The 25,419-nt window shown below is 44.7% G+C and overlaps 1 protein-coding gene across 2 annotated transcripts in view; it reads left to right on the top strand.

Moving 5' to 3' along the window:
• Positions 1-25,419, top strand: part of chrnb1 (cholinergic receptor, nicotinic, beta 1 (muscle)) — a 28,402-nt gene continuing 2,983 nt past the window's right edge. The window contains exons 1-10 of one of the 2 annotated variants that reach the window (XM_014206824.3): positions 1-252; positions 3,311-3,444; positions 4,169-4,213; positions 4,867-4,976; positions 6,127-6,235; positions 7,917-8,061; positions 8,319-8,507; positions 15,130-15,353; positions 20,772-20,947; positions 24,210-24,773. In XM_014206824.3, coding sequence (XP_014062299.1) covers positions 192-252; positions 3,311-3,444; positions 4,169-4,213; positions 4,867-4,976; positions 6,127-6,235; positions 7,917-8,061; positions 8,319-8,507; positions 15,130-15,353; positions 20,772-20,947; positions 24,210-24,222 — 1,206 coding nt within the window. In that variant the 5' untranslated portion in view covers positions 1-191 and the 3' untranslated portion in view covers positions 24,223-24,773. Of the gene's footprint in view, positions 253-3,310; positions 3,445-4,168; positions 4,214-4,866; positions 4,977-6,126; positions 6,236-7,916; positions 8,062-8,318; positions 8,508-15,129; positions 15,354-20,771; positions 20,948-24,209; positions 24,774-25,419 lie in introns of those variants that run through there. The other variant, XM_014206823.3, reaches the window with a different exon arrangement.

The following is a 25,419-nucleotide window of genomic DNA, read 5'->3' as shown; positions in this document are numbered from 1 at the left end:
CCCCCGCTCACGTGGAGGTAATTTGAGCAGACAGCCGTTAACTCGAGCTGCCTGACTGACAGACAGCAACACTCTGGATTTACACCGAGACCGAGGAACTACACCGCACAAACAGCATAATAACTAATATTTGACGTGTAAAAGAGAATACATACTTACTGTTTTGAAGGCCTGTCGGTTTGTGGGTCGCCATGAGGACCCTGGACTTGCTCCTGCTGTTATGTTGCTTGTGTGGCCTGTACGCGGTGGGAGGTAAGTGGGACTTCAGAAACAGAGTTGTGGAGACATGGTAACTCACGGTCGATGTAGTTTGAAAATACCTACTTATTTCAATTGTTGTCAAGTGTTGATGGGCCGGCTATTTTATGCGCGTTCCCCTAAAACATGCACTTTACTATGTGCAACTCTATCAAGCAGTGAGTGAACCATAAAATCAGTCTGACATCAAACAGATATGATTTAAATTACAAGATTATTACAAGATATATCAATAGGAGAAGTACTTGGAGCAAAAAGAACAGACCAACTGCATTATTTAGGCCTCGGCTACTTACTATATATGAGTCACAACCTATTTCCAATGTACATTTAGGGGAATCCTGTCTTCACGAAACTCCCCAGGAGAAACCACCCCAAACCATATCAGTATGATTGAGCTTTATAATTAAGAGAGGTCCATAATGGTGATTTCTTTTTTAGATTTCTACATTTAAAAAAAAAAAAATTACCACCCAGCTGTTTGTAGTTCGTTTGAGGGGAGGTGTGTGTGTGGCATCTGGCATCTATACAGAAGGACTCATTTCTGCCTCTACTCTCAGCTATCTATCTATCTATCTATCTATCATTTATGTACAGTTAAAAGGCCACTGAATAACAAGTGACAGTGGCCTTTGTCGTGAGCTCACGTAAAAATCTGGTGTATACTTTTATCCCAAATAAGTTCTACGCACACATCCTACCTGATTTCGAAGCCTACTTTGTGTAGCCTAAATGGGAGAGGCAAAGGTGCTAAACGCTTAACAACTGTCTGAGTCCTTCCCTGCTCTCCAGCTCCCCATCTGTCTGTCCCTTCCTGTGCTTGGCTAATGGAGGTGCCTGGTATTGTGATGGCTGTAATTTGTCCCTGTCAGAGGCGGTCCTGCTGGGCCACTGGTTCGTAGGGCCACATGATGAATGCTGCTGCCTCCAAAGCTGGCCATTATAAGTGCTGTGAAACCTTCAGAGGAAGAGGGGAAAACAGTAGTTATGCATGGAAGTGCTACCCTGCATCAATATTGGACAGTTTGGCGCGACTAAGGGTTGGACGCTTACAAGGCCACCGGGCTGGTTATACAGGGGCTTGACCTCTCACCAGACCTGGGTTCAATTCAGATTTGAAATCTTTTGAAATACTTCAGCTGCGCTTGATTGAGCTTGTCTGTTGCAATGGCAAGGATTTCAAATAGTATTTGTATATGTCTCTCTCTCTCTCTCTGTTTTGGTTGACAAAAAATGTAAAAGAATATTTCAGAGTAGTGAGGTGCAGAAGGTTAAGGATGCACCGTTCCACAACATGCTTTATGCCGGGAGTGGCTAGTCCTGACGACCCACCAAAGTATAGGCTTATATTCCAGCACAATCAATTTACCAACCCAGATACAGTTGAAGTGGGAAGTTTACATACACCTTAGCCAAATACATTTAAACTCAGTTTTCATAATTCCTGACATTTAATCCTAGTAAAAATTCCCTGTCTTAGGTCAGTTAGGATCACCACTTTTATTTTAAGAATGTGAAATGTCAGAATAATAGTAGAAAGAATGATTTATTTCAGCTTTTATTTCTTTCATCACATTCTCAGTGGGTCAGAAGTTTACATACACGCAATTAGTATTTGGAAGCATTGCCTTTAAATTGCTTAACTTGGGTCAAACGTTTCGGGGAGCCTTCCACAAGCTTCCCACAATAAGTTGGGGGAATTTTGGCCCATTCTTCCTGACAGAGCTGGTGTAACTGAGTCAGGTTTGTAGGCCTTGCTCGCACTCGCTTTTTCAGTTCTGCCCACAAATTTTCTATAGGATTGAGGTCAGGGCTTTGTGATGGCCACTCCAATACCTTGACTTTGTTGTCCTTAAGCCATTTTGCCACAACTTTGGAAGTATGCTTGGGGTCATTGTCCATTTGGAAGACCCATTTGCGACCAAGCTTTAACTTCCTGACTGATGTCTTGATGTTGCTTCAATATATCCACATACTTTTCCTCCCTCTATTTTGTGAAGTGCACCAGTCCCTCCTGCAGCAAAGCATCCCCACAACATGATGCTGCCACCCCCGTGCTTCACGGTTGGGATGGTGTGCTTCAGCTTGCAAGCCTCCCCCTTTTTCCTCCAAACATAACGATGGTCATTATGGCCAAACAGTTCTATTTTTGTTTCATCAGACCAGAGGACATTTCTCCAAAAAGTACGATCTTTGTCCCCATGTGCAGTTGCAAACCGTAGTCTGGCTTTGTTATGGCGGTTTTGGAGCAGTGGCTTCTTCCTTGCTGAGCAGCCTTTCAGGTTATGTCGATATAAGACTCATTTTACTGTGGATATAGATACTTTTGTACCTGTTTCCTCCAGCATCTTCTCAAGGTCCTTTGCTGTTGTTCTGGGATTGATTTGCACTTTTTGCACCAAGGTACGTTCATCTCTAGGAGACAGAACCCGTCTCCTTCCTGAGCGGTATGACGGCTGCGTGGTCCCATGTTGTTTATACTTGAGTACTATTGTTGTACAGATGAACGTGGTACCTTCAGGCATTTGGAAATTGCTCCCAAGGATGAACCAGACTTGAGGAGGTCTACAATTTTGTTTCTGAGGACTTGGCGGATTTCTTTTAATTTTCCCATGATGTCAAGCAAAGAGGCACTGAGTTTGAAGGTAGGCCTTGAAATACACCTTTAATTGACTCAAATGATGCCAATTAGCCTATCAGAAGCTTCTTGAGCCATGACATCATTTTCTGGAATTTTCCAAGCTGTTTAAAAGCACAGTCAACTGAGTGTATGTAAACTTCTGACCCACTGGAATTGTGATACGGTGAATTATAAGTGAAATAATATGTCTGTAAACAATTGTTAGAAAAATGACTTGTGTCATGCACAAAGTAGATGTCCTAACCGACTTGCCAAAAGTCTAGTTTGTTAAATAGAAATTTGTGGAGTGGTTGAAAAACGAGTTTTAATGACTCCAACCTAAGTGTATGTAAACTTCCGACTTCAACTGTATATTATATTATAGCATTTTATGTCCTTCTATGGTCCCATCCTCCCTCCTTCCCCTTTCAGGTGCGTCGGAGGGGGAGAAGCAGCTGATGAAAGCCCTGTTCAACAACTACAACCTGAAGGTTCGCCCTGCGGCCTCACCTGGCGCCAAGGTGGTGGTCCGGATTGGCATGATCCTCTCCTCCTTCGTCAGCCTGGTAAGGGGTGCCGCAACACACACACACGCACCACCCCCCTAACCACTACATTACTGGCAACATTCCATCAACATACCAGTGAACATGACACATCCAAAGTGTTACAGGAAGTGAATGAGTAAGTGATAGGGCTATGTAGAGATCAGGTGATAGATAGAGGGAGAGTTACATGGTTCACCCCTTCTTCCCATCCCCCCCTCCTCTTCTTCTCTCCTCTCTCTGCTAGGTCAGGACAGCTGTCTAGCTAGACCCCTCCCTCTCCCCCTCTCATCTCCTTTCCTCTCTCTGCTAGGTCAGGACAGCTGTCTAGCTAGCTGACATTCTTCTGCAGGTTTTAAATAGCAGTGCCTGGCCGGTCTGTGCTCAGTGCAACTATATGCCCCTGGTCAGGGACAATCACTCCAACCCCATTCACTGTTGCTTTTCACCACAGATCTAAGATCAGATTACCCAACCGGCATTCTAATCATAATCATTAGGGGGATAAAAAAATATCTGACCTTGAATCAGTAGTTAGAGGTGACTTCTACGTACTGTACCACCAAACCCCAACAACTCACCCCTTTTATCCCCACTGTACCCCTGTTTCCAAACATTACCCCTCTCTGGTTTCTGGTATAGAGAGAGAGAAGGAGTGCAGACATCCACATTGTTCCCAGCTGTCTTGTAGTGGAGGGCCTTCCCATAATGCACCACGACCTTACTGTGTGCTCTTTCTCCCTAGAACATGAAAGCAGAAGAGATGAGCACAATCGTTATCATGAACCTGGTAAGTGTGTGTACAAACTGTTCTCTGTCTGTCTCTGTCTCTGTCACTCTCACTCTCACTATTCAGTCTACCTTGACCCAGGCTCCAATTCAATAACTTTATTTGCATGTAAAACATTTCTCCGTGCATCAACAGAGCTTTATAAAGCTAAAATGTCAATACACACAACACCGCAATACAAATCATGCACCCAGTAAGAACATTTGAAATAATAATACACAGTTTATGCAAAATGAAAAACTTATGCAAATGTTATTGATATTATTCATGGCCAAATGCACTGCAATATTGTGCTCCCTATAGTTAATGACACTAGCTGGAAAATGTGAAATAAATTGATCAAATGACGAAGTGGTTAGATTTCCAATCAGAAAGTTACCGCCTCCGTCTCTCTCTGTTTCTCCCGCTCACATGCACCTTTCTCCCTCCTCTTTTTCTATCTCCTGTCTTTCTCGTGATATTTCCATCTGTTTTTGAATCATTGAAACTTAAACCCAACACCCAAAACACACATGGACAATTCCTCTCTCTGTCTATCTCTCTCTCTCACACACACACACACACACACACACACACACACACACACACACACACACACACACACACACACACCACACACACACACACACACACACACATCGCTGTGATATCAGGAGTGGACAGACCACCGTCTCTCCTGGAAACCTAAAGAAAATGACGGGATCGAGGTGATGCGACTTCCTGCTGGGAAGGTCTGGCTGCCTGACATTGTCCTCATCAACAAGTAAGAACCTGTTATTCCTCCTGTGTAGCTCAGTTGGTAGACCATTGCGCTAGCAACAACAGGGACATGGGTTTGATTCCCACTGGGGCCACCCATACAAAAGTCACTTTGGATAAAAGCATATTTTAAATGGTATATATTGTTACCCGGGTGTCCATTTCAGTTCAGGAAGTATAATGATGTTCCAATATCAAAATGAATAACATAATGTTAGTGGTCTCAGTCATTTAGGTACTAAAAAGCTAAGGGTTGTGTCCAAAAAGCTTTTTTGAGAATATTGGCCATTTTGATGGCTTCTGCTCCTGTCCATTATCATTCAACACCATGTCTTTTAAGTTCACTGCAATAGTTTTGGCAGAACCTGGATGGGTCAGTCAGGACAGCGCACACACACACACTCGCTCAGTCAGTGTGGAGGCTCCCATTAACTGTGCTGTAAATATCCCCTCTGCTCCGTTCATTCATCACTGCTTTATAGGCAATTAGGCAGCGCGGCTCCCCAATAACAGAGCCAGTGGCACCGCACCGCTCAGACAACGCTCCAGCTGGGAACCCACTCACACAGAACCACACAGCACAGAGGAGTGGGGAGTGGAGCTGGACGCACATACAAGCAAGCACACACACACTCTCTAACACTCTTAGAAAAAAAGGTGCTATCTACGTAGAACCTAAAAACGTTCCTTCGGCTGTCCCCATAGCAGAACCCTTTGAAGAGCCCTTTTTGGTTCCAGGTAGAACCTTTTCGGTACCAGGTAGAACTCCTTTGGGTTCCACGTAGAACCCTTTCCACAGAGGGTTCTACCTGGAACCAAAAAGGGTTGTAACTGAAACCAAAAAGGGTTCTGCTGTGGGGACAGCTAAAGAACCCTTTTGGAACCCTTTTTTTTATAAGTGTTTAACTCCAGCTGTTTGTGTGTGTGTGCTTGTGTGTGTGCAAGTGTGTGCACCTGTCTGTGTGTGTGAGAGAGAGGGTGATCTCATATTACCTCTGAAAACAGGGACTGGGTTTTAGAGGGGCCCTAGCCATAAGGACGAGCTTTCACCAGCCTTTTGCCAAGCCTATAAAACCATGCAGTGTAGACTACAGTACTGCGTGCTCAATCTGCCTGTCTAATTGTGGTGATGTCCCCTCTCTCCCTCTCTGCAGTAATGATGGTGTGTTTGATGTGGCCCTCCATGTCGCTGTCCAGGCCTATAGTAGTGGGAGGGTGACCTGGTCTCCCCCTGCCCTCTTCTGCAGTTCCTGTGGGGTCAAGGTGACACACACATGCACACACATGGACGTACACACACACACATCGCGCTCTAGCGACTCCTGTGGCGGGCCGGGCGCAGTGCACGCTGATAAGGTCGCCAGGTGTATGGTGTTTCCTCCGACACATTGGTGCTGCTGGCTTCCGGGTTAAGCGAGCATTGTGTCAAGAAGCAGTGCGGCTTGGCTGGGTTGTGTTTCGGAGGACGCATGGCTCTCGACCTTCACCTCCCAGATGCAGCAATGGGACAAGACTGTAACTACCAAATTGGATGTCATGAAATTAGGGAGAAAAAGGGGTACACATTTTGTGGGTGTGTCTCCCCCCATTATTATGTAGAAGTACTGAGAAACTCATTTTTGGTGACTTGTTTTACCCAGGTGGCGGTTACCCCAAGTTACCCAAACAGGTAGGCCTATATTATGTTCACTGTGCTAATGCAAGCGAAAAACTTGCATAAGCACAGTGAATATAATATAGGCCTACCTGTTTGGGTAAGTTAGGGTAACTGCCACCTGGGTAAAACATGCCTGTACTTCTCACAGAAACCACTTGTCACCCCCCCCCCCCCCCCAACACTTTCCCTGCTTGCCACTACTCTTGCCCAACAACAAATGTATTCTGTCTCATCACAATTTAAGCCAGTCCAGAAAAATGATCTTGAGGTAGGGTGGCGTTTTACCCCAAGTTACCCTACAATTGACCCGTGTCAGTCTAGACAACCCACGTAGAAAACAGAAAACCCAAAATGCATAGACAAAAACACCCCCCGTCAGGCCCTGACCAATCTACTATGGAAAAATGACCTCATACTAAGGTCAGAACTTGACACCGTGTTATACTATATTATACTCTTCCATATGCAATTGCATAGCAGTAAGGTGCTTAACTATGCCGATGTTTAAAATGGTGCAATTCGTGCATATTTAGGAGTTGAGAAATAAATAAAGTAGGACTGGAAAGCTGGGATCCTCTTTTTTTTTTCTTCTAACAAAGGCATTAAAACTGCAAGAATTTTTGTGCATTGACTGCCTGTCATAATGCATGTTTCCCTCCCTATGGCACTTGAATGCACCTGGAGATGAATATTTTCTGCAGCGTAGAACAACCAACAACATGCCGACTAGGTAAATAGATATATTCTGAGGTTGTCCGATTTTTCTATTCATTACTCGTTTTGTTTGCAGAGGAAAAGTAAATATGGACTGTTCTAGCATCTTCGAAGTGCGCCTCGACAGAAATATTTTCTTCTTTCATGTTCCATATTTTGGGGTCGTGTCGGCAATGATTTTTGACGTGGTGCAGCGCCACAGCTAAGTGACTGCAGCGGAAAAACTGACACACACACACTGAATGCAGGTTCACACATTCACACGTGCGCACAGACACGCATGCATATAAACACACACGCTTGTTGTGGTTACTTTTACCCTCTCTGTGTGTCTGTTCTCTCTTTTTGTCATAACACAGTCATGGCTAGAAGGGATCCTTTTGTCAAATTAACCTCAAGTTCAATTTTTCTAACCTTAACCTAATTCTCCTAACCTGCTACGTAAATGATCCTAACCTGCTGCATAAGTTATCCTAACCTGCTACGAAAAGTCAAATCTGACGTTAATTTGACAAAGCTGGATCCCTTCTAGCCGTGACCCTAACGTCCCCACTTCCTGTTTCATGTTTCCAGGTGACATACTTCCCATTTGACTGGCAAAACTGCACCATGGTGTTCAAGTCTTACACCTACGACTCATCAGAGGTGGACCTGCAGTACGCTCTGGATGACCAGGGCAACGAGATCAAAGAGATCCAATACGACGGGGGCTTCAGTGGTGAGGGCACGAGAAGACGCACGCTCGCACAAACGTGCAAATACTCCAGCTGCACTTAGATGGCGTTGTCCTGCTGGCACAATGGAAACAATCGAATGTGTGTGTTGAAAGAACACAAATACTATTTGAACCCAGGGCTAGGGAAGAGATTAGAACACTGATGATTAAAAACAATCTTTATTGCTGTGTATGTTCACTAAAAAAGACTTTGGTTTGGTTACGTTTTCATTATGTTACCAAACACCCACTGTCCCCAGAGAGTGGTGAATGGTACATCCGCCACCAGCCCAGCAGGAAGAATGAGATCCGTGAGGACCTGTATGAAGACATCACCTTCTACCTGATCATCGAGAGGAAGCCTCTCTACTATGTCTTCAACATCATCATCCCCTGTATCCTCCTCACCTGCATAGCCATCTTCAACTTCTACCTGCCCCCCGACGCTGGTGAGATGGCAAAGATCTAGGATCAGTGTAATAATCATGGATTTATGTACCAGAGCGCTCACCACACATATGCACAGATCTAAGATCAGTTTACCCTCATCGACCCTAATCATAACCCTAACCTTGACGCTGGTGAGGCACAGATTCAGGATCAGTTTAGCCTCCTCTAATACTAACCTTAACTATTAGGGGTGTAATGCAAGACAGACATTAGGTGCAGCTATTTCTAATATAGCAGAGAGAACAGTGTGTTATAGAATGAGTGAAATTAATACATTTAGGGAGTATGTGGATGTCTATGTTGATATTGCCCTGTTCATCATGATATGCATCCTAAAACAGGATTGCCGGTACTTAATAGTAGGTTGAATAGATTCATGTATTTATATAGTGTTCATTTATAGAACCATATAGATCAGTAATACGTTTTAAAAATAGCCTGCTGTTGTAGTACGGTCCAACTGAAGCTCAGTTGGTAGAGCATGGTGCTTGTAGTGCCAGGGTAGTGGGACCACCCATAAGTCAAATTTATGCATGCATGACTGTAGGTTGCTTTAGATAAAAGCTTCTGCTAAATCAAATCAAGTCAAAGTTTATTTGTCACGTGCGCCGAATACAACAGGTTACAGTTACTTACAGTGAAATGCTTACTTACAAGCCCTAACCAACAGTGCAATTTTAAGTAAAAAAATAGGTATTAGGTAAACAATAGATAAGTAAAGAAATTTAAAAAAAACTGTGAAAATAACAGTAACGAGGCTACATACAGGTGGTACCGGTACAGAGTCATTGTGCAGGGGCACCGGTTAGTCGGGCTAATTGAGGTAATATGTACATGTAGGTATAGTTAAAGTGACTATGCATAGATGATAAACAGAGAGTAGCAGCAGTGTAAAAGAGGGGTTGGGGGGACGACACAATGCAAATAGTCCGGGTAGCCATTTGATTACCTGTTCAGGAGTCTTATGGCTTAGGGGTAAAAGATGTTGAGAAGCCTTTTGGTCCTAGACTTGGCGCTCCGGTACCACTTGCCAAGTGGTAGCAGAGAGAACAGTCTATGACTGGGGTAGCTGAGGCCTTCCCCTGACACCGCCTGGTATAGAGGTCCTGGATGGCAGGGAGCTTGGTACCAGTGATGTACTGGGCCATACGCACTACCCTCTGTAGTGCCTTGCGGTCGGAGGCTGAGCAGTTGCCGTACCAGGCAGTGATGCAACCAGTCAGGATGCTCTGGATTTTGCAGCTGTAAAACCTTTTTGAGGATCTGAGGACCCATGCCAAATATTTTCAGTTTCCTGAGGGGGAATAGGTTTTGTCGTGCCCTCTTCACTACTGTCTTGGTGTGTTTGGACCATGTTAGTTTGTTGGCGATGTGGACACCAAGGAACTTGAAGCTCTCAACATGCTCCACTACAGCCCCGTCGATGAGAATGGGGGCATGCTCAGCCTTCCTTTTCCTGTAGTCCACAATCATCTCCTTTGTCTTGATCACGTTGAGGGGTAGGTTGTTATTCTGGCACCGCCCGGCCAGGTCTCTGACCTCCTCCCTATAGGCTGTCTTGTCGGTGTTCGGGCCTACCACTGTTGTCGTCTGCAAACTTAATGATGGTGTTGGAGTCGTGCCTGGCCATGCAGTTGTGAGTGAACAGGAAGTACAGGAGGGGGCTGAGCACGCTCCCCTGAGGGGCTCCAGTGTTGAGGATCAGCGTGGCAGATGTGTTGTTACCTACCCTCACCACCTGGGGGCGGCCCATCAGGAAGTCCAGGATCCTGTTGCAGAGGGAGGTGTTTAGTCCCAGGATCCTTAGCTTAGTGATGAGCTTTGAGGGCACTATGGTGTTGAACGCTGAGCTGTAGTCAATAAACAGCATTCTCACGTAGGTGTTCCTTTTGTCCAGGTCGGAAAGGGCAGTGTGTAGTGCAATAGAGATTGCATCTGTGGATCTGTTTGACTGGTATGCAAATTGGAGTGGGTCTAGGGTTACTGGGATAATGGTGTTAATGTGAGCCATTACCAGCCTTTCAAAGCACTTCATGGCTACGGACATGAGTACTACGGGTCTGGCATACTTAAGCAATAAGCTACGAGGGGATGTGGTATATGGCCAATATACCACGGCTAAGGGCTTCTCTTGCGCGCAACCCCGAGTGCCTGGACACAGACTTTAGCCGTGGTACATTGGCCACATATCACAAACCCCCGAGGTGCCTTATTGCTATTATAAACTGGTTACCAACGTAATTAGAGCAGTAAAAAGAAATGTTTCGTCATACCCATGGTATACAGTCTGATATATCACGTCTGTAAGCCAATCAGCATTCGGTGCTTGAACCACCCAATTTATAATGTATATTATGGCACAGTGGAAGACCAGGCTAACTATCACAGAGTCTCTCATTGTGCAGAAATTGTGTGTTTTTCTTATGACCTTCGTCTTCCTACACACACACAGCCTCTCATGGGTGACCACGAGCACAGAATGTTCCTTCAGGCTCCAAGACACACGCAAGCACACACACACACACTTCAACACTAAAAAAGCTTGTTAAAACCCACCTACCTGTGAACATGTTTCTCTTTATGGACCCAAGGCTTCTGTAGGAGGGGAGTTAGAGAGAGTGGGGGGGGGGGGGGGTGTTATTTGGCCACACTGTGACAGCACTGTAGCGTAGCAGCACAACACACAGACAGTACAAGGACACATTTAAGCCCGGGTCCCTGGGGCTCTGTATGTAAAGACAGTCTCTTTCCCTCTGTCTCTGTTCAGCTCTGTGCTTCTCTATGCCCCCCCCCCCCTCCCAAGGTCTCATACACACATGCATGTGCACTCCCTGTCTGCAGAGACGACAAAGGCCACAAACCCACTCCTTAAGGCGTGATAAATAGTGTCCTTTAAGCACCTTTGTTACGTCACTTGCTTATATCAATTTTAGAAGGGACGTTAAAAGTTCAGCCTGCTGCACTGTCCCAATGGACGCTCTATTATAGAGGGCCTGTTTTTATTTTATTTTTATCTCTAAACGGTTAAATTGGTGAGAAATATGTGTGACTTAAAACGCAGCTGTAATTCTCTTTCTCAAATGGCACTGACAATGTGGGTCGGTCTCTCTGTAAAAGTTGCTGACCACCTACCAATACACTGATTTGACAGTCAAACTATCACTTAAATGGCAGCCAACCATTGACGCTGTTGATATCCTATGGCGTGTCGTGATTCCTTGAAGTTAACAGGAAAAGTGTTATGTTCCCTGCTCCGTGATGGCAGCCTCCCGAAGTTAACACCCGTCATTCCAAAATATACAGTTGAAGTCGGAAGTTCACATAAACCTTAGCCAAATACATTTAAACTCAATTTTTCACAATTCCTGACATTTAATCTGAGTAGAGGTCAGTTAGGATCACCACTTTATTTTAAGAATGTGAAATGTCAGAGTAATAGTAGAGAGAATGATTAATTTCAGCTTTTATTTCTTTCATCACATTCTCAGTGGGTCAGAAGTTTACATACACTCAATTAGTATTTGGAAGCATTGCCTTTAAATTGTTTAACTTGGGTCAAACGATTCGGGTAGCCTTCCACAAGCTTCCCATAATAAGTTGGGGGAATTTTAGCCCATTCCTCCTGACAGAGCTGGTGTAACTGAGTCAGGTTTGTAGGCCTCGTTGCTCGCACACACTTTTTCAGTTCTGCCCACACATTTGAGGTCAGGGCTTTGTGATGGCCACTCTAATACCTTGACTTTGTTGTCCTTAAGCCATTTTGCCACAACTTTGGAGGAATGCTTGGGGTCATTGTCCATATGGAAGAACCATTTGCGACCAAGCTTTAACTTCCTGACTGATGTCTTGAGATGTTGCTTCAATATATCCACATAATTTTCCATCCTCATGATGCCATCTATTTTGTGAAGTGCACCAGTCCCTCCTGCAGCAAAGCACCCCCACAACATGATGCTGCCACCCGCCTGCTTCACGGTTGGGATGGTGTGCTTCGCCTTACTAGCCCCCCCCTTTTTCCTCCAAACATAACGATGGTCATTATGGCCAAACAGTTCTATTTTTGAGGACATTTCTCCAAAAAGTACGATCTTTGCCCCCATGTGCAGTTGCAAACCGTAGTCTGGCTTTTTTATGGCGGTTTTGGAGCAGTGGCTTCTTCCTTGCTGAGCGGCCTTTCAGGTTATGTCGATATAAGACTCATTTTACTGTGGATATAGATACTTTTGTACCTGTTTCTTCCAGCATCTTCACAAGGTCCTTTGCTGTTCTGGGATTGATTTGCACTTTTTGCACCAAGGTACGATCATCTCTAGGAGACAGAACTCGTCTCCTTCCTGAGCGGGGTGATGGCTGCGTGGTCCGATGGTGTTTATACTTACGTACTATTGTTTGTATAGATGAATGTGGTACCTTAAGGCGTTTGGAAATTGCTCCCAAGGATGAACCAGATTTGTGGAGGTCTACAATTTCTTTTCTGAGGTCTTGGTTGGTTTCTTTTGATTGTCCCATGATGTCAAGCAAAGAGGCACTGAGTTTGAAGGTAGGCCTTGAAATACATCCACATGCACACTTTCAATTGACTCAAATGATGTCAATTAGCCTATCAGAAGCTTCTTGAGCCATGACATAATTTTCTGGAATTTTCCAAGCTGTTTAAAGGCACAGTCAACTTAGTGTGTAAACTTCTGACCCATTGGAATTGTGACTAAGTGAAATAATCTGTCTGTAAACAATTGTTGGAAAAATTACTTGTGTCATGCATAAAGTAGATGTATTAACCGACTTGCCAAAACTTTAGTTTGTTAACAAGAAATTTGTGGAGTGGTTGAAAAGTGAGTTTTAATGACTCCAAGCTAAGTGTATGTAAACTTCCGACTTCAACTGTAGATATAAGCCTTCTACAATTTCTCATCTAACCAAATATAACCGATGTGAAATGGCTAGCTAGTTAGCGGTGGTGCGCGCTAATAGCGTTTCAATCGGTGACGTCACTCGCTCTGAGACCTTGAAGTAGTTGTTCCCCTTGTTCTGCAAGGGCCGCGGCTTTTGTGGCGCGATAGTTAACGATGCTTCAAGGGTGGCTGTTGTCGATGTGTTCAGAGGGCCCCTGGTTCGAGCCCAGGTAGGGGCGAGGAGAGGGACGGAAGCCATACTGTTACACAAACATGTAACGTTATAGGTTATTAAGTTTCCGTGTGGCTTTTGAATAGTGTTAGTTTAAACTGCGTTAAACCCCAAACGTTTGCCCCCTGTTCTATCGATTTCAGCGTGATATCCATGGAAGGGATTCCTAAAAAATGATTGCGTCACACTTATGGTGTTGGCGACCCACTTGAGTCAAAATGCAACACTTCGAAATGTAGCTAGCCATCTTCTACAAAGTGTCCTCTAACCAGTGATGTACACATTATTCCCAGATTCCGTGTGGGTTTTTGAGCTGTGTTAGTTTTATCAGGATGTGGAACTTCATCTCCCCTCTTGCGTTATTGATTTCAACGTGATAATCAATGAGTGATTGACAAAACAGTGTTGCACTTCTCTTTCTGTTTTGGTGACCCCAGTGTCAGTATGCTACGTTCCATAATGTAGCTGACTGGACTGTGTCCTGCAGGTAGTCCTCTAACCACTGATGTAAAAATATATCCAGTTTCCATGTGATTTTTGAGTTGGTTTCAATCGATGAGTGATTTATTGCCACTTGTCAGAGCAGCAGGGTTTTTGGTGCGTGTGCAGTTTACAAGGTGCTCGTTTAAAAAGAATACAAGTAATATGATTACTATTGTCGCATATATGTGTGTGTAGATTGTACATTTTATGTTGAGATTTTCAATATATCACAAACTGTTTCTGCATATTGGTTATTGATTTTTGACACTTTAAAACTGTGTTTTGACATTGGGCTTTTTATCAATATGTCTTGTCAACAGGAAGCAGTGACGGCAACATTTTTCCACATACGTTTTAGGAATATAAATGGAACTTTCAACATAAATTTCCAAATGGTATTGTACTTAATCAGGTAAAAAATGCTGAATCAGTCCAAAAATGTGCTGCAATTGATTGATTTTGATGATATGCTATTTTAGGGCCCCCTGTCTCCCCAGAAAGGGAACGTGAGATGAATCCCCCCCCCATTACAAGTCATTTAGCTGATGGATTACATAATGGGCCAGCTACTGTTAACACACAGAATCAATCCCTTTGTCTTCTCCCTTCCTCTCACTAACTACACACACGCACGTTCGTTTGCACACACACGCTCAGTAGGCCAGACTAAGGACATGTTACAAATGACTAAAGGGGATAATTCCTCTGTTAATAACCTATTAGGCTCTATAAATCCGCTCTGCACCGCATTAACCTGACCAACGGGACTCACGCTGGGTGTCCTCTGTTGGTAGCAACTGGGGAGGGGAGGAGGCTGGAGGAGATGGGGTGTGTGTGTGTGTGTGTGTGTGTGTATCCATATCTAAATTGTATAATATCAATTCTGTATAATGTCAGTGTATATATAGATCTCTCGCTCGTGTGTGTGTGTCATCTCTAACCTATGTGTATAATATCTGTTCTGTATGTTGTTCATCTATTTATCTCTCTGTGTGTCCTCCTTTCTCTCTCCAGGTGAGAAGATGGGTCTGTCCATCAACGTTCTGCTCACCCTGACTGTGTTCCTGCTGCTGCTGGCTGACAAGGTCCCCGAGACCTCCCTGGGTGTCCCCATCATCGTCAACTACCTCATGTTCACCATGATCCTGGTCACCGTCTCAGTCATCCTCAGTGTGGTGGTCCTCAACCTGCACCACCGGTCCCCCTCCACACACCACATGCCCATGTGGGTCCGCAAGGTGAGATTGGGCAGCCCTGTTGTAAGACCGCCCCCCCCAAAAAAAATGCCTTCCTCTCTCCCTTCCTTTCCTCATAGAAACCGATACGATGAAAACGCTAAACATATTTATGATGGTTGGAGGAGGAATGCAGAAGAAAACAATAGAAGAAAAAAACATTTGTAAAGGGAGTCTCAGGCAGGCGGGAAGGTGTGTGTGTGTGTGTGTGTGTGTGTGTGTGTGTGTGTGTGTGTGTGTGTGTGTGTGTCCATACGTGCCTGTGAATATGCGTGCGTGTGTTGAATGTGTGTGTCCGTCCAGACGTGCACCTGCATGCATATTAACCTCCATTGGCTCTAGCCGCTACATTATTTCAAGCTAATTACATCGCCTCGGTAGTGCTCCACCACCGCTATAGGTCGCCGCCCGCCCATCATTGAATGGCTGAACAATCACCATGGCTACGGCGGAAAATGTGCATATTTTAATAGAACGAAACGGCACGGAAATGGATGATAGAAAAAAAGAAAGGGACAAAATACAGTACTTATCCTCCTTTTCCCTCTGTTCCTCCCACTAGCGCTTCTGGGAGGGGGGGCAGGGGGGGCCAGTGCCCCTGTGACAACAATTTTGGACCCCCTTGTGGCCCCCCTAAATGTGGAGTATGAAATAAGTTTTACATAACTCATTTTTTTTTACATCCGTTATTAGACAGTGGCAACGCGGAACATGGTCTTTTGCCTGCAATGCCATGAAGAAAACGATTTGACAACAATAACGTCTAATGTAACTGGCCCCTCTAACAGTACAACTGGCCCCAGCTTGCCCCCCCCCCCCCCCCCCAGTTGAAATGGTCTAGAACCGCTACTGGTTCCTCCTCCTTTTGTCCCTCCTCTAAAAGTGAGTGTGCGTCAACAACTAGAAGATATTCAACTGAGGAGAGAGACCCGTTGACAGGATGTATTCATTAGCTGGTTAGCATATCAGTGTACTCGGAGTGAATGGGGAATGCCACATAGGACAGAGTGAAATGCGATATCCAGGGTTGTGGTCAATTCCATTTCATTTCAGCTAATACAGGAAGTAAACAAAAATTCCAAATCCAATAAAAAATAAAGAAATGTGTGTATGCATGTGTATGCGCGTGTGTGTGTGTGTATATATATATATATATATATATATATATATATATATATATATATAAAAGCATTGAGATGTCACAGTGAGTAGCAAGCACTGAGAAATAATGTCATTGGAATGTCAGTTTACTTCCTGAGCTGACTGTATTTAAATGAAATTGGATAGAGCAGAGATCAAGGTTCACTTCCAGATATGCTTGCTACTCACTGTGACATCACACGTTGGATCAATGATGACAGTTAGCCTTAATTGGTTAGGACCATTGTGGGTTAGTGCACACTTCATTGTCTGTTTATGTGAAGAAGAGAAAGAGGGTGATTTAAAAAGCCTTTATTGTCAAATTCAGGAATGCACTTAGAGGTTCAATGTGACATCCACCGAAATCAGTTAAACCTCAGATATGGTGTTCCTATCACATAGGAAAGAGCAGGAAGCCACTGAAGACTGTCTGATTTCAATAAACATACCGAGTCCCGGCGTATGGAGACCATGTCTCCTTTCTCCAGCAACAGAATCACTGCATTGGATACATACAGTACTGATTGTGTCCATCATTGTAGTCGCTTGCCGCCATTATACGGTTGTCTGATGTAGTAGACCCTTCTCACTGGTGCTGTGAAGGCCCTGTATCAGTGCTGTAGGCGTTACCAATGTTAGTGAGGACATTGGTGTAGACCAGAGAGGTGTCAGCATTGAAGGGTCCCACTGGATGGCCTAAAGCAGCAGAGAAGGCCTGCGTTCTCTTTCTCCCTTCAGCTCCTCCACCTCTCCTCTCAGTTGATCCACTGGGTTCTTGTGGCTCTGCAGTGCAGTCTTGGTGACGCTCAGACCACTCCTTGCTCGACCACCTTGTTCACTAACACGGCATTCTCTCTTCAGTTCCTCCATCTCACCGGCTGTCAGTTTGGCCTCCATGTACCTCATCTCCACACTCTGTTCCAAACCCATGTCTCTCAGCTCAGCCGTCAGGTTGGGGTTGTCTCTAGCTTCGGTCCTGTGACCTTGTTGAGTGATGTCGTTCTCTCGGACACCTCCTCTATGTCCCTGAGCCCATGCCACAGACAGACAGACAGACAGACAGACAGACAGACAGACAGACAGACAGACAGACAGACAGACAGACAGACAGACAGACAGACAGACAGACAGACAGACAGACAGACAGACAGACAGACAGACAGACAGACAGACAGACAGACAGACAGACAGACAGACAGACAGACAGACAGACAGACAGACAGACAGACAGACAGACAGACAGACAGACAGACAGACAGACAGACAGACAGACAGACAGACAGACAGACAGACAGACAGACAGACAGAACAGCAACACCAGCAGAGCTACAGCACCCCTCATTCTGAAACAGTAGCTGTTTCCAGAAAGTATGTCGTCTATGAGGCCCAGTCCCCTTCTTTAGATATACATCAGAGGTGGCTGTTGGGAAGAGATATTGGAGGACAGGCTCATTGTAACGGCTGGAATGGAATAAATAGAACGGTATCAAGCCCTTTCCATTCATCAATCTCAGGCATAACAGTGAGCCTGTCCTCTGATTTCTCCTCCCGCCAGCCACCTCTGATACACACTGACCACGGTGGACTAATACATGGGAACTTTAACGGGTGACCTCAGTGGAACATTTGGGGAACATAGCCTCGGACTGTGCATGATGTAGCAGAACACCGGTAAAGATGAGTGAAATCTGGGGTTGTTTAAGGCCATGGATTGAGGAAAAAGACGAGAGAGACGCCAAACACTACATACTAAATCCTCCTTCTTTTTAACCTACTGCTCCTCTTGTTGAAGTGTGTTTATCTCGAGCTGGGAGAGGTTTATTGGGTGTGTTTCCGTTTGGCACGTGTGCCTGCGTACATTTGTGTGTGTGTGTGTGTGTGTGCGCTTGTCCGTGTGTGTGCTGGCAGGCGTTCCTTGTCTGATAGTCCTCTCTCTGATGTCGGCGCTTGGCAGCTTGGACGAAAACTTCCTCTTGCCAGTCTAACCAACTAGGGATCCAATCCCCACACACATTTCCTTAGCCGTGTTGTTGGAGAGCACCACGTCAATCGTCCCAACAACAACAACAAAAAGTTCCTATTCTAGCAGAGCGTAAGAGAAAACACGAGTGGCCGTGTCCGAAATCAGTCTTGCCTGGTACTTACTAAAACTGCATGCTGTGTTCTTATCGTACTACATAGTATTTAGAATGTACTGTTTAGTAAAAACAGTAAGCTACAAATATCAGCCTACTAGTCTTATCCTACTGAGAATGTGTCATCTAACACACAGTTGTGTTGATTCCTTCATTTTGGTACAGAGCTCCTCTCAGCTGTTGTCAGATACACATGGGTCTGGAAAGACGATTCTCTTCCTCGATAGTGTGCAGCAAATTCTTCTAGATGAAAAGCCAAAATGAGTGACATCCTGGAATTTTAAAGTATACTACGTTTTTAGAAATGTCATGTACTATAAAACGTTCTATTTTCGCATGCCAAAAATGCCTATGCAAGTACGGGTATTCGGACACGGTCTCTCTCTCTCTCTCTCTCTCTCTCCATATCTGAGTCCCATTATCTGCAAACAGAGACGCATGTAGACGCTCCCAGGCCGTTGCCGAATAGCTTTTCTACTGGCACCTGATTGAATTTTCCTCCCTGATACGACTACTTTTGAGAATGAGAGGGTTGATGCATTGAGACTCAGTCATGCAAAAAATAGTTTTCTACGGTGTGTTCACTCAGACTCGCGCACATGCAGCGCTGGCTTGTGTGTCGGGAGTGATTGAGTGGACACACAAGTGCGCGCGCAAATGCAAGCACACATTCACACACACACACACAGAACGAGAAGGTCGGCTTTAGTGCAAACTCAATGAGTGTATATCTGACATTGGAGTGGTGGACAGTAGCCTTCCAACACTATATAGTGTATTCGTAAGAAAAGATTCAGTTTGTTATTTATTTATAGATAGCTTATACAGTACCATTTTCTACATTGTAGAATAATAGTGAAGTGACACATGGAATAACTACTATGAAACTATGAAATTACACATTGAATAATGTAGTAACCAAAAAAAGTGTTCAACAAATTAAAATATATTTTAGTAGCCACCCTTTGCCTTGATGACAGCTTTGCACTCTCTTGGCATTACTAATATTGAGTTGCACCCCCTTTTCGCTCTCAGAACAGCTTCAATTCGTCGGAGCATGGACTCTGCAAGGTGTCGAAAGCGTTCCACAGGGATGCTGGCCAATGTAGACTCAAATGCTTCCCACAGTTGACTGGATGTCCTTTGGGTGGTGGACCATTCTTGATACCCACAGAAAACTGTAAAGTGTGAAAAACTCAGCAGTGTTGCAGTTCTTGACACACTTAAACCGGTGCACCTACTACCACACCCCGTTCAAAGGCACGTAAATCTTCTGTCTTGCTCACTCACCCTCTGAATGGCACACACATACACAATCCATGTCTCAGTTGTCTCAAGGCTTAAAAATCCTTCTTTAACCTGTCTCCTCCCCTTCATCTACACTAATTGAAGTGGATTTAACGGGTGACATCAATAAGGGATCATAGCTTTCACTTGGATAGTCACCAGGTGTCCCAGATAGGTACAGTGAAATGTGTTGTTTTAGACCAGGGGTGTCAAACTCATTCCGTGGAGGGCCTAGTGTCTGCTGGTTTTAGGTTTTTCCTTTCAATTAAGACCTAGACAACCAGGTGAGGGCAGTTCCTTACTAGTCAGTGACCTCAATTTATCAATCGAGTACAAGGGAGGAGCGAAAACCCACACTCGGCCCTCCGTGGAATGAAACGTTTTACAGGGTCAGCCATAGTAGTATGGTGCCACTGGAGCAAATTAGGGTCAAGGGCACATCGACAGATTTTTCACCTTGTCAGCTCAGGTATTTGAACCAGCTACCTGCCGCCATTCAGAAAGAGAGGCGAACACACACACACACACACACACACACACACACACACACACACGAGATACAAGTACAGTTAGCGGAAGCAACAGCTGGTCAACAGCCTTGCTGATAATAACATGCTGATTCATGGTATTTCTGAAGGTATTTATACAGACATATCCAATGAAACATTCATTACTGACAGTAGGTCTCTGGAAAGCCATGAAGGTTGTTCAAATCCATGAATATCACTGAATATTACTTTGACTGATTACCCCCATGCAGTAAAAAAATAAGGCATTTTTCCATAGTTCAATCAATGTTACGCTGCCTGCCGTGCTAAGCCCTCCCTTCTCCCCTTCCTCCCTTTCCTCCCTCTCCCAGATCTTCATCCACATGCTGCCCCCCTACCTGGGCATGCTACGGCCCAAGGTGGAGATGCCCCTCTCCCTGGACCAGCCCCCCAGGAGGGAGAAGAACAATATGGCTATCAGCCGCGCTGCCGACGAGTACTTCATACGCAAGCCCAACACCTGCTTCCTCTTCCCCAAACCCAACAGGTGAGAGGTCAGGGGTTACAGGTCACTGGAGAGGGGGGGGGGGGGGTGTAAAATGTTAGCCCAACACCATAGAGATGAAAAGAGGTCTCATCTTTGTATCTGTGCCATTATGGCATCTGTAACATTTACATTTACGTCATTTAGCAGACGCTCTTATCCAGAGCGACTTACAAATTGATGCATTCACCTTATGATATCCAGTGGAACAACCACTTTACAATAGTACATCTATATCTTTTTGGGGGGGGGAGGGTAGGGGGGGTTAGAAGGATTACTTTATCCTATCCCAGGTATTCCTTAAAGAGGTGGGGTTTCAGTTGTCTCCGGAAGGTGGTGATTGACTCCGCTGTCCTGGCGTCGTGAGGGAGCTTGTTCCACCATTGGGGTGCCAGAGCAGCGAACAGTTTTGACTGGGCTGAGCGGGATCTGTGCTTCCGCAGAGGTAGGGAGGCGAGCAGGCCAGAGGTGGATGAACGCAGTGCCCTTCTTTGGGTGTAGGGACTGATCAGAGCCTGAAGGTACGGAGGTGCCGTTCCCCTCACGGCTCCGTAGGCAAGCACCATGGTCTTGTAGCAGATGCGAGCTTCAACTGGAAGCCAGTGGAGTGTGCGGAGGAGCGGGGTGACGTGAGAGAACTTGGGAAGGTTGAACACCAGACGGGCTGCGGCATTCTGGATGAGTTGTAGGGGTTTAATGGCACAGGCAGGGAGCCCAGCCAACAGCGAGTTGCAGTAATCCAGACGGGAGATGACAAGTGCCTTGATTAGGACCTGCGCCGCTTCCTGTGTAAGGCAGGGTCGTACTCTGCGAATGTTGTAGAGCATGAACCTACAGGATTGGGTCACCGCCTTGATGTTAGCGGAGAACGACAGGATGGATGGTGCCATTGAGGCAATCTTCATTTTAAAGTAGTCAATTTTCTTATTTTTTTGTTGAAAAAAGTGTAATGCTAATATTGGTGATTTACCGCCACCTGTAGTAGCAGTAAATCCAATAGCAGTCCCCAATCTCACTTGTAGGCTATGTCATGGCAACGTTGGCTAGCTAAGCTCATGCGTAGAAACACGTCATTGGGTCTAACAGTCGTCTCGCGCCGAACTGCGCATGTGCAGGCCGTCAAATCAAGGCACTCCCTCGATATAAAGTTGTTTTGACGGAAATGAAAATGTGTCCTTTTTTCACTTTCACAAGGTTGGAGTAATAAGATGTTCAACTACTTAAAGCTGCAATATGTAACTTCTTGAGTGACCTGACCAAATTCACATAGAAATGTGTTTGGTAGATATATCACTCTCGTTGAAAGCAAGTCTAAGAAGCGGTAGATCTCTTCTTTGTGTACTATTTCTGTGCTTCCCGTTCTTAAGTTTCTTTTTTGTATCGTTTACTTTAGGTTTTGTACAGCAGCTTCAAACAGCTGAAAATACAATTGTTTTGGTAATGGAAAATATATTTCTCAGCGGTTTAGAAGGTACAATGAATTATTCTCTACACCAGTGGTCACCAACCTTTTTCTGAGTCAAGATCACTTTGAGTCAAAATGCAAGCCGAGATCTACCGCTCAGATTTGTTTTAAAACATGACTTAAGAAAGTAAGCCTATGCAACATTAACCAAGTAAAAACAGTGCTGTAGCAATGAGGTTTGTGCAGTAGGCTATAGGCCCAATACATTATAACTACATATTGGCTACGCTTGAATTGCCCTGCCAATGTTCTACTCAGACCATTTTGATATGATATTTAAAACATGTAGGTATATGATCACACTGGTAATAGATCATTTGTTTTATTACTTGTGAGGCACAGCTGAGTGAGAATAATATTGAACTTATTTTTTTTACTGGACTGATTGCATATGATGGTCAGTGTGAAGGGAAGGAGGGTAGTGATGGGCATTCAGTCTTTTTGGTGAGCAGGCTCCCAAACAGCTCTTAGTTCGAAATGCTTCAAATCAATCTAGAACCATGAGAAAAATTGCAAATCTCCAATGTAAATCCCAAATGCCACATCGTGAAATGCGCATTGAAATACATTTTTACCTGGCCAAATTATTAGATGATCTGTAAAAATGAAAAATGTTTTTACGCCCTGGGGGGAAAAAAATCACTGTGGACCAGATTGATGTGCTTTCCCCGCTATGTAATGTTTCTGCAGTGAACATTCACCCTCTTCAGATAATTATTTTGTAATTATTTTGATAATTATTCTGCAGAAAAACATTGAGCTAAAAAAAAAACAGTAGTAGCAGTATTCAAAATTGCAAATGACCCATCACTAAGGGAGGGGGCAGCGGTGAGGCTGCCTCTCACCTCACTGACACCGTCCCTCCGCTCTCCCTTCCTCTGCTGAAAAAAAGAGGACACAGTCTTCCAGCTGATGGCAAAACTCAAGTTGCACTGCATTATTTCTGCCTCCATGCATCAATTCATGTTGTTACTCCTTGTCACGACTTCTGCCGAAGTCGGTTCCTCTCCTTGTTCGTTCGGCGGTTGACGTCACTGGTCTTCTAGCCATCGCCGATCCATTTTTCATTTTCCATTGGTTTTGCCTTGTTTTCCCACACACCTGGTTTTCATTCCCTCATTACGTGTTGTGTATCTAACCCTCTGTTCCCCCCCCCCCCCCATGTCTTTGTGTGGTATTGTTTATTTGTAAGTGCTTGTGCACATGTTGACTGGCGCGCGACGGGTTTTGTACCCATGTCTTGTTACTTTTCATGCCGTTGGTTGTTAAACTGCTTCGGCTATTACTTAGTTCTGCTCTCCTGCGTCTGACTTCCCTGCAACCGGTTACGCACCCCTTACAGTCCTATTACAGTGCTGGTTGTAGCGTGAGTGGAAGTAGGGAGAACAAGCATTTTATGGCTTTAACAGAGTGTTGACAGTGCTGAAAACAACTTAAACATTTAACTTACTCATAAAAAAACTGCTGCTTTTTGCTGTATTCGTTGAGTCTCTCTAGTCATGGTTTTGAAATCTCACAGTATCAACTTTGCTGTGCATTTGAGGTTTCTTTTTTAAAGTCTGTGGCTCTAGGAAACTACAGACACGGTGATCTGAGCTAACTGATTGGCCAGCGGCAGGCCTATAGGTTCACTTGATTTGCTCTCAGGGCGGGTAGGCGGAGTTCTTCCTTCAGATACATAAAATGGGAACACTGACTTCCCCGGCGCTAAGGCTGCTGAATCAAGTGCACCTACTGTCAACAGCGCAATACATTTAAATATGAACGCAAGGCTTTATCGTTGTTCTTTTTTTTTTACAGAAATGTTTGGTGATCGACTAGGAATGCCATGGAGATCGACCCGCGATCGACCTTTTGATGACCTCTACACTATACTTGCTTGTTTTGTCACATAAACTGAAATTAGGCTATGAGAATTTTAGCAACCAGGAAATGGCTGAGCAATATCTGCATAGTGCGTCTTTAAGACAGCGGCTCGAATCTAGGTCGTGGCTTTTAGATTTCGAGAAAATGAACAACTAAGGAAGAATTTTTTTACTTCTTTCATTGACTTCTCAAACCCAAACCACGGCCTGGTCTGCTTTGTCTGTTTCGCAAGCCTTCCTGGAAGTCTCACGATGTTGTGCCTCTGGGTTTAGAAACTCTGTGATAGCACCCTATTTAAAGAAGACAATGCTCTGATCATTGGGTGATCGCTCCCAACCCATAGGAATCTCCACCCAGTTGACTACTTTAAAATGATGGAATCCCTCAATGGCAATGTCCATGCTAAAGTGGGATATATGAAAGTTGAATCCTCTAACTATCTCTACGGTAATTTTGAAGGTTATTGCATTGGCATAGAATAAAACATTCTAGAATATACATTCCCATTCGATTTCTGTGTCTGTGATGTGATAGATGGGACCTGCGGCCATATTAAGTGTACCTATTCTCCCCATCGTGGATTTAACAATGGTGGAAACTCCCTCCAGCCAATGCTTGCACCAATTCAATGATTTTTTAAAAGTAATTCTAATTGTCATTCTGATGGTAAAGATGGCTGTGAGATAGGGGTGCAACTTCTATCACAGATTACTTGGTGAAAGTAGTGACCTAGGCTGAGTCCCAAAGGGCGCCCTATTCCCTACATAGTGCACTACGTTTGACCAGCGCGAGTAGTGCGGTATGTAGGGAATAGGGTGCCAATTGAGACTTACCCACAGCCTCTATTCATGAGTCTGTTGGGGACGACTCACCTCTGGGGTCATTGACTTTCCCTAGTGTCCCCTAAGGTGAACTACCATCACTTACTGTTAACTCATTCAGTTCTGAAGAAGAGCAGCCCCCCAGGGATTCCTACCATGAGGACCTAATGGAGTGTCTGAGAACATGTTTTAACCCTCCCTGGAGGCCATTTACACACACACACGCAGAGTCATGCGCGCACACGCAAAGTCACGCACGCAAGTGCGCACACACACACTCACACATAGAAAACCAGGCAGGCACCTACAGCTTTATTAACCAC

The sequence above is a fragment of the Salmo salar genome, chromosome 07 (genome assembly GCF_965601325.2).
Source record: "Salmo salar chromosome 07, fSalSal1, whole genome shotgun sequence".
In the NCBI taxonomy this organism is placed as follows: Eukaryota; Metazoa; Chordata; class Actinopteri; order Salmoniformes; family Salmonidae; genus Salmo; species Salmo salar.
This window is presented reverse-complemented; position numbering and strand designations above follow the sequence as displayed.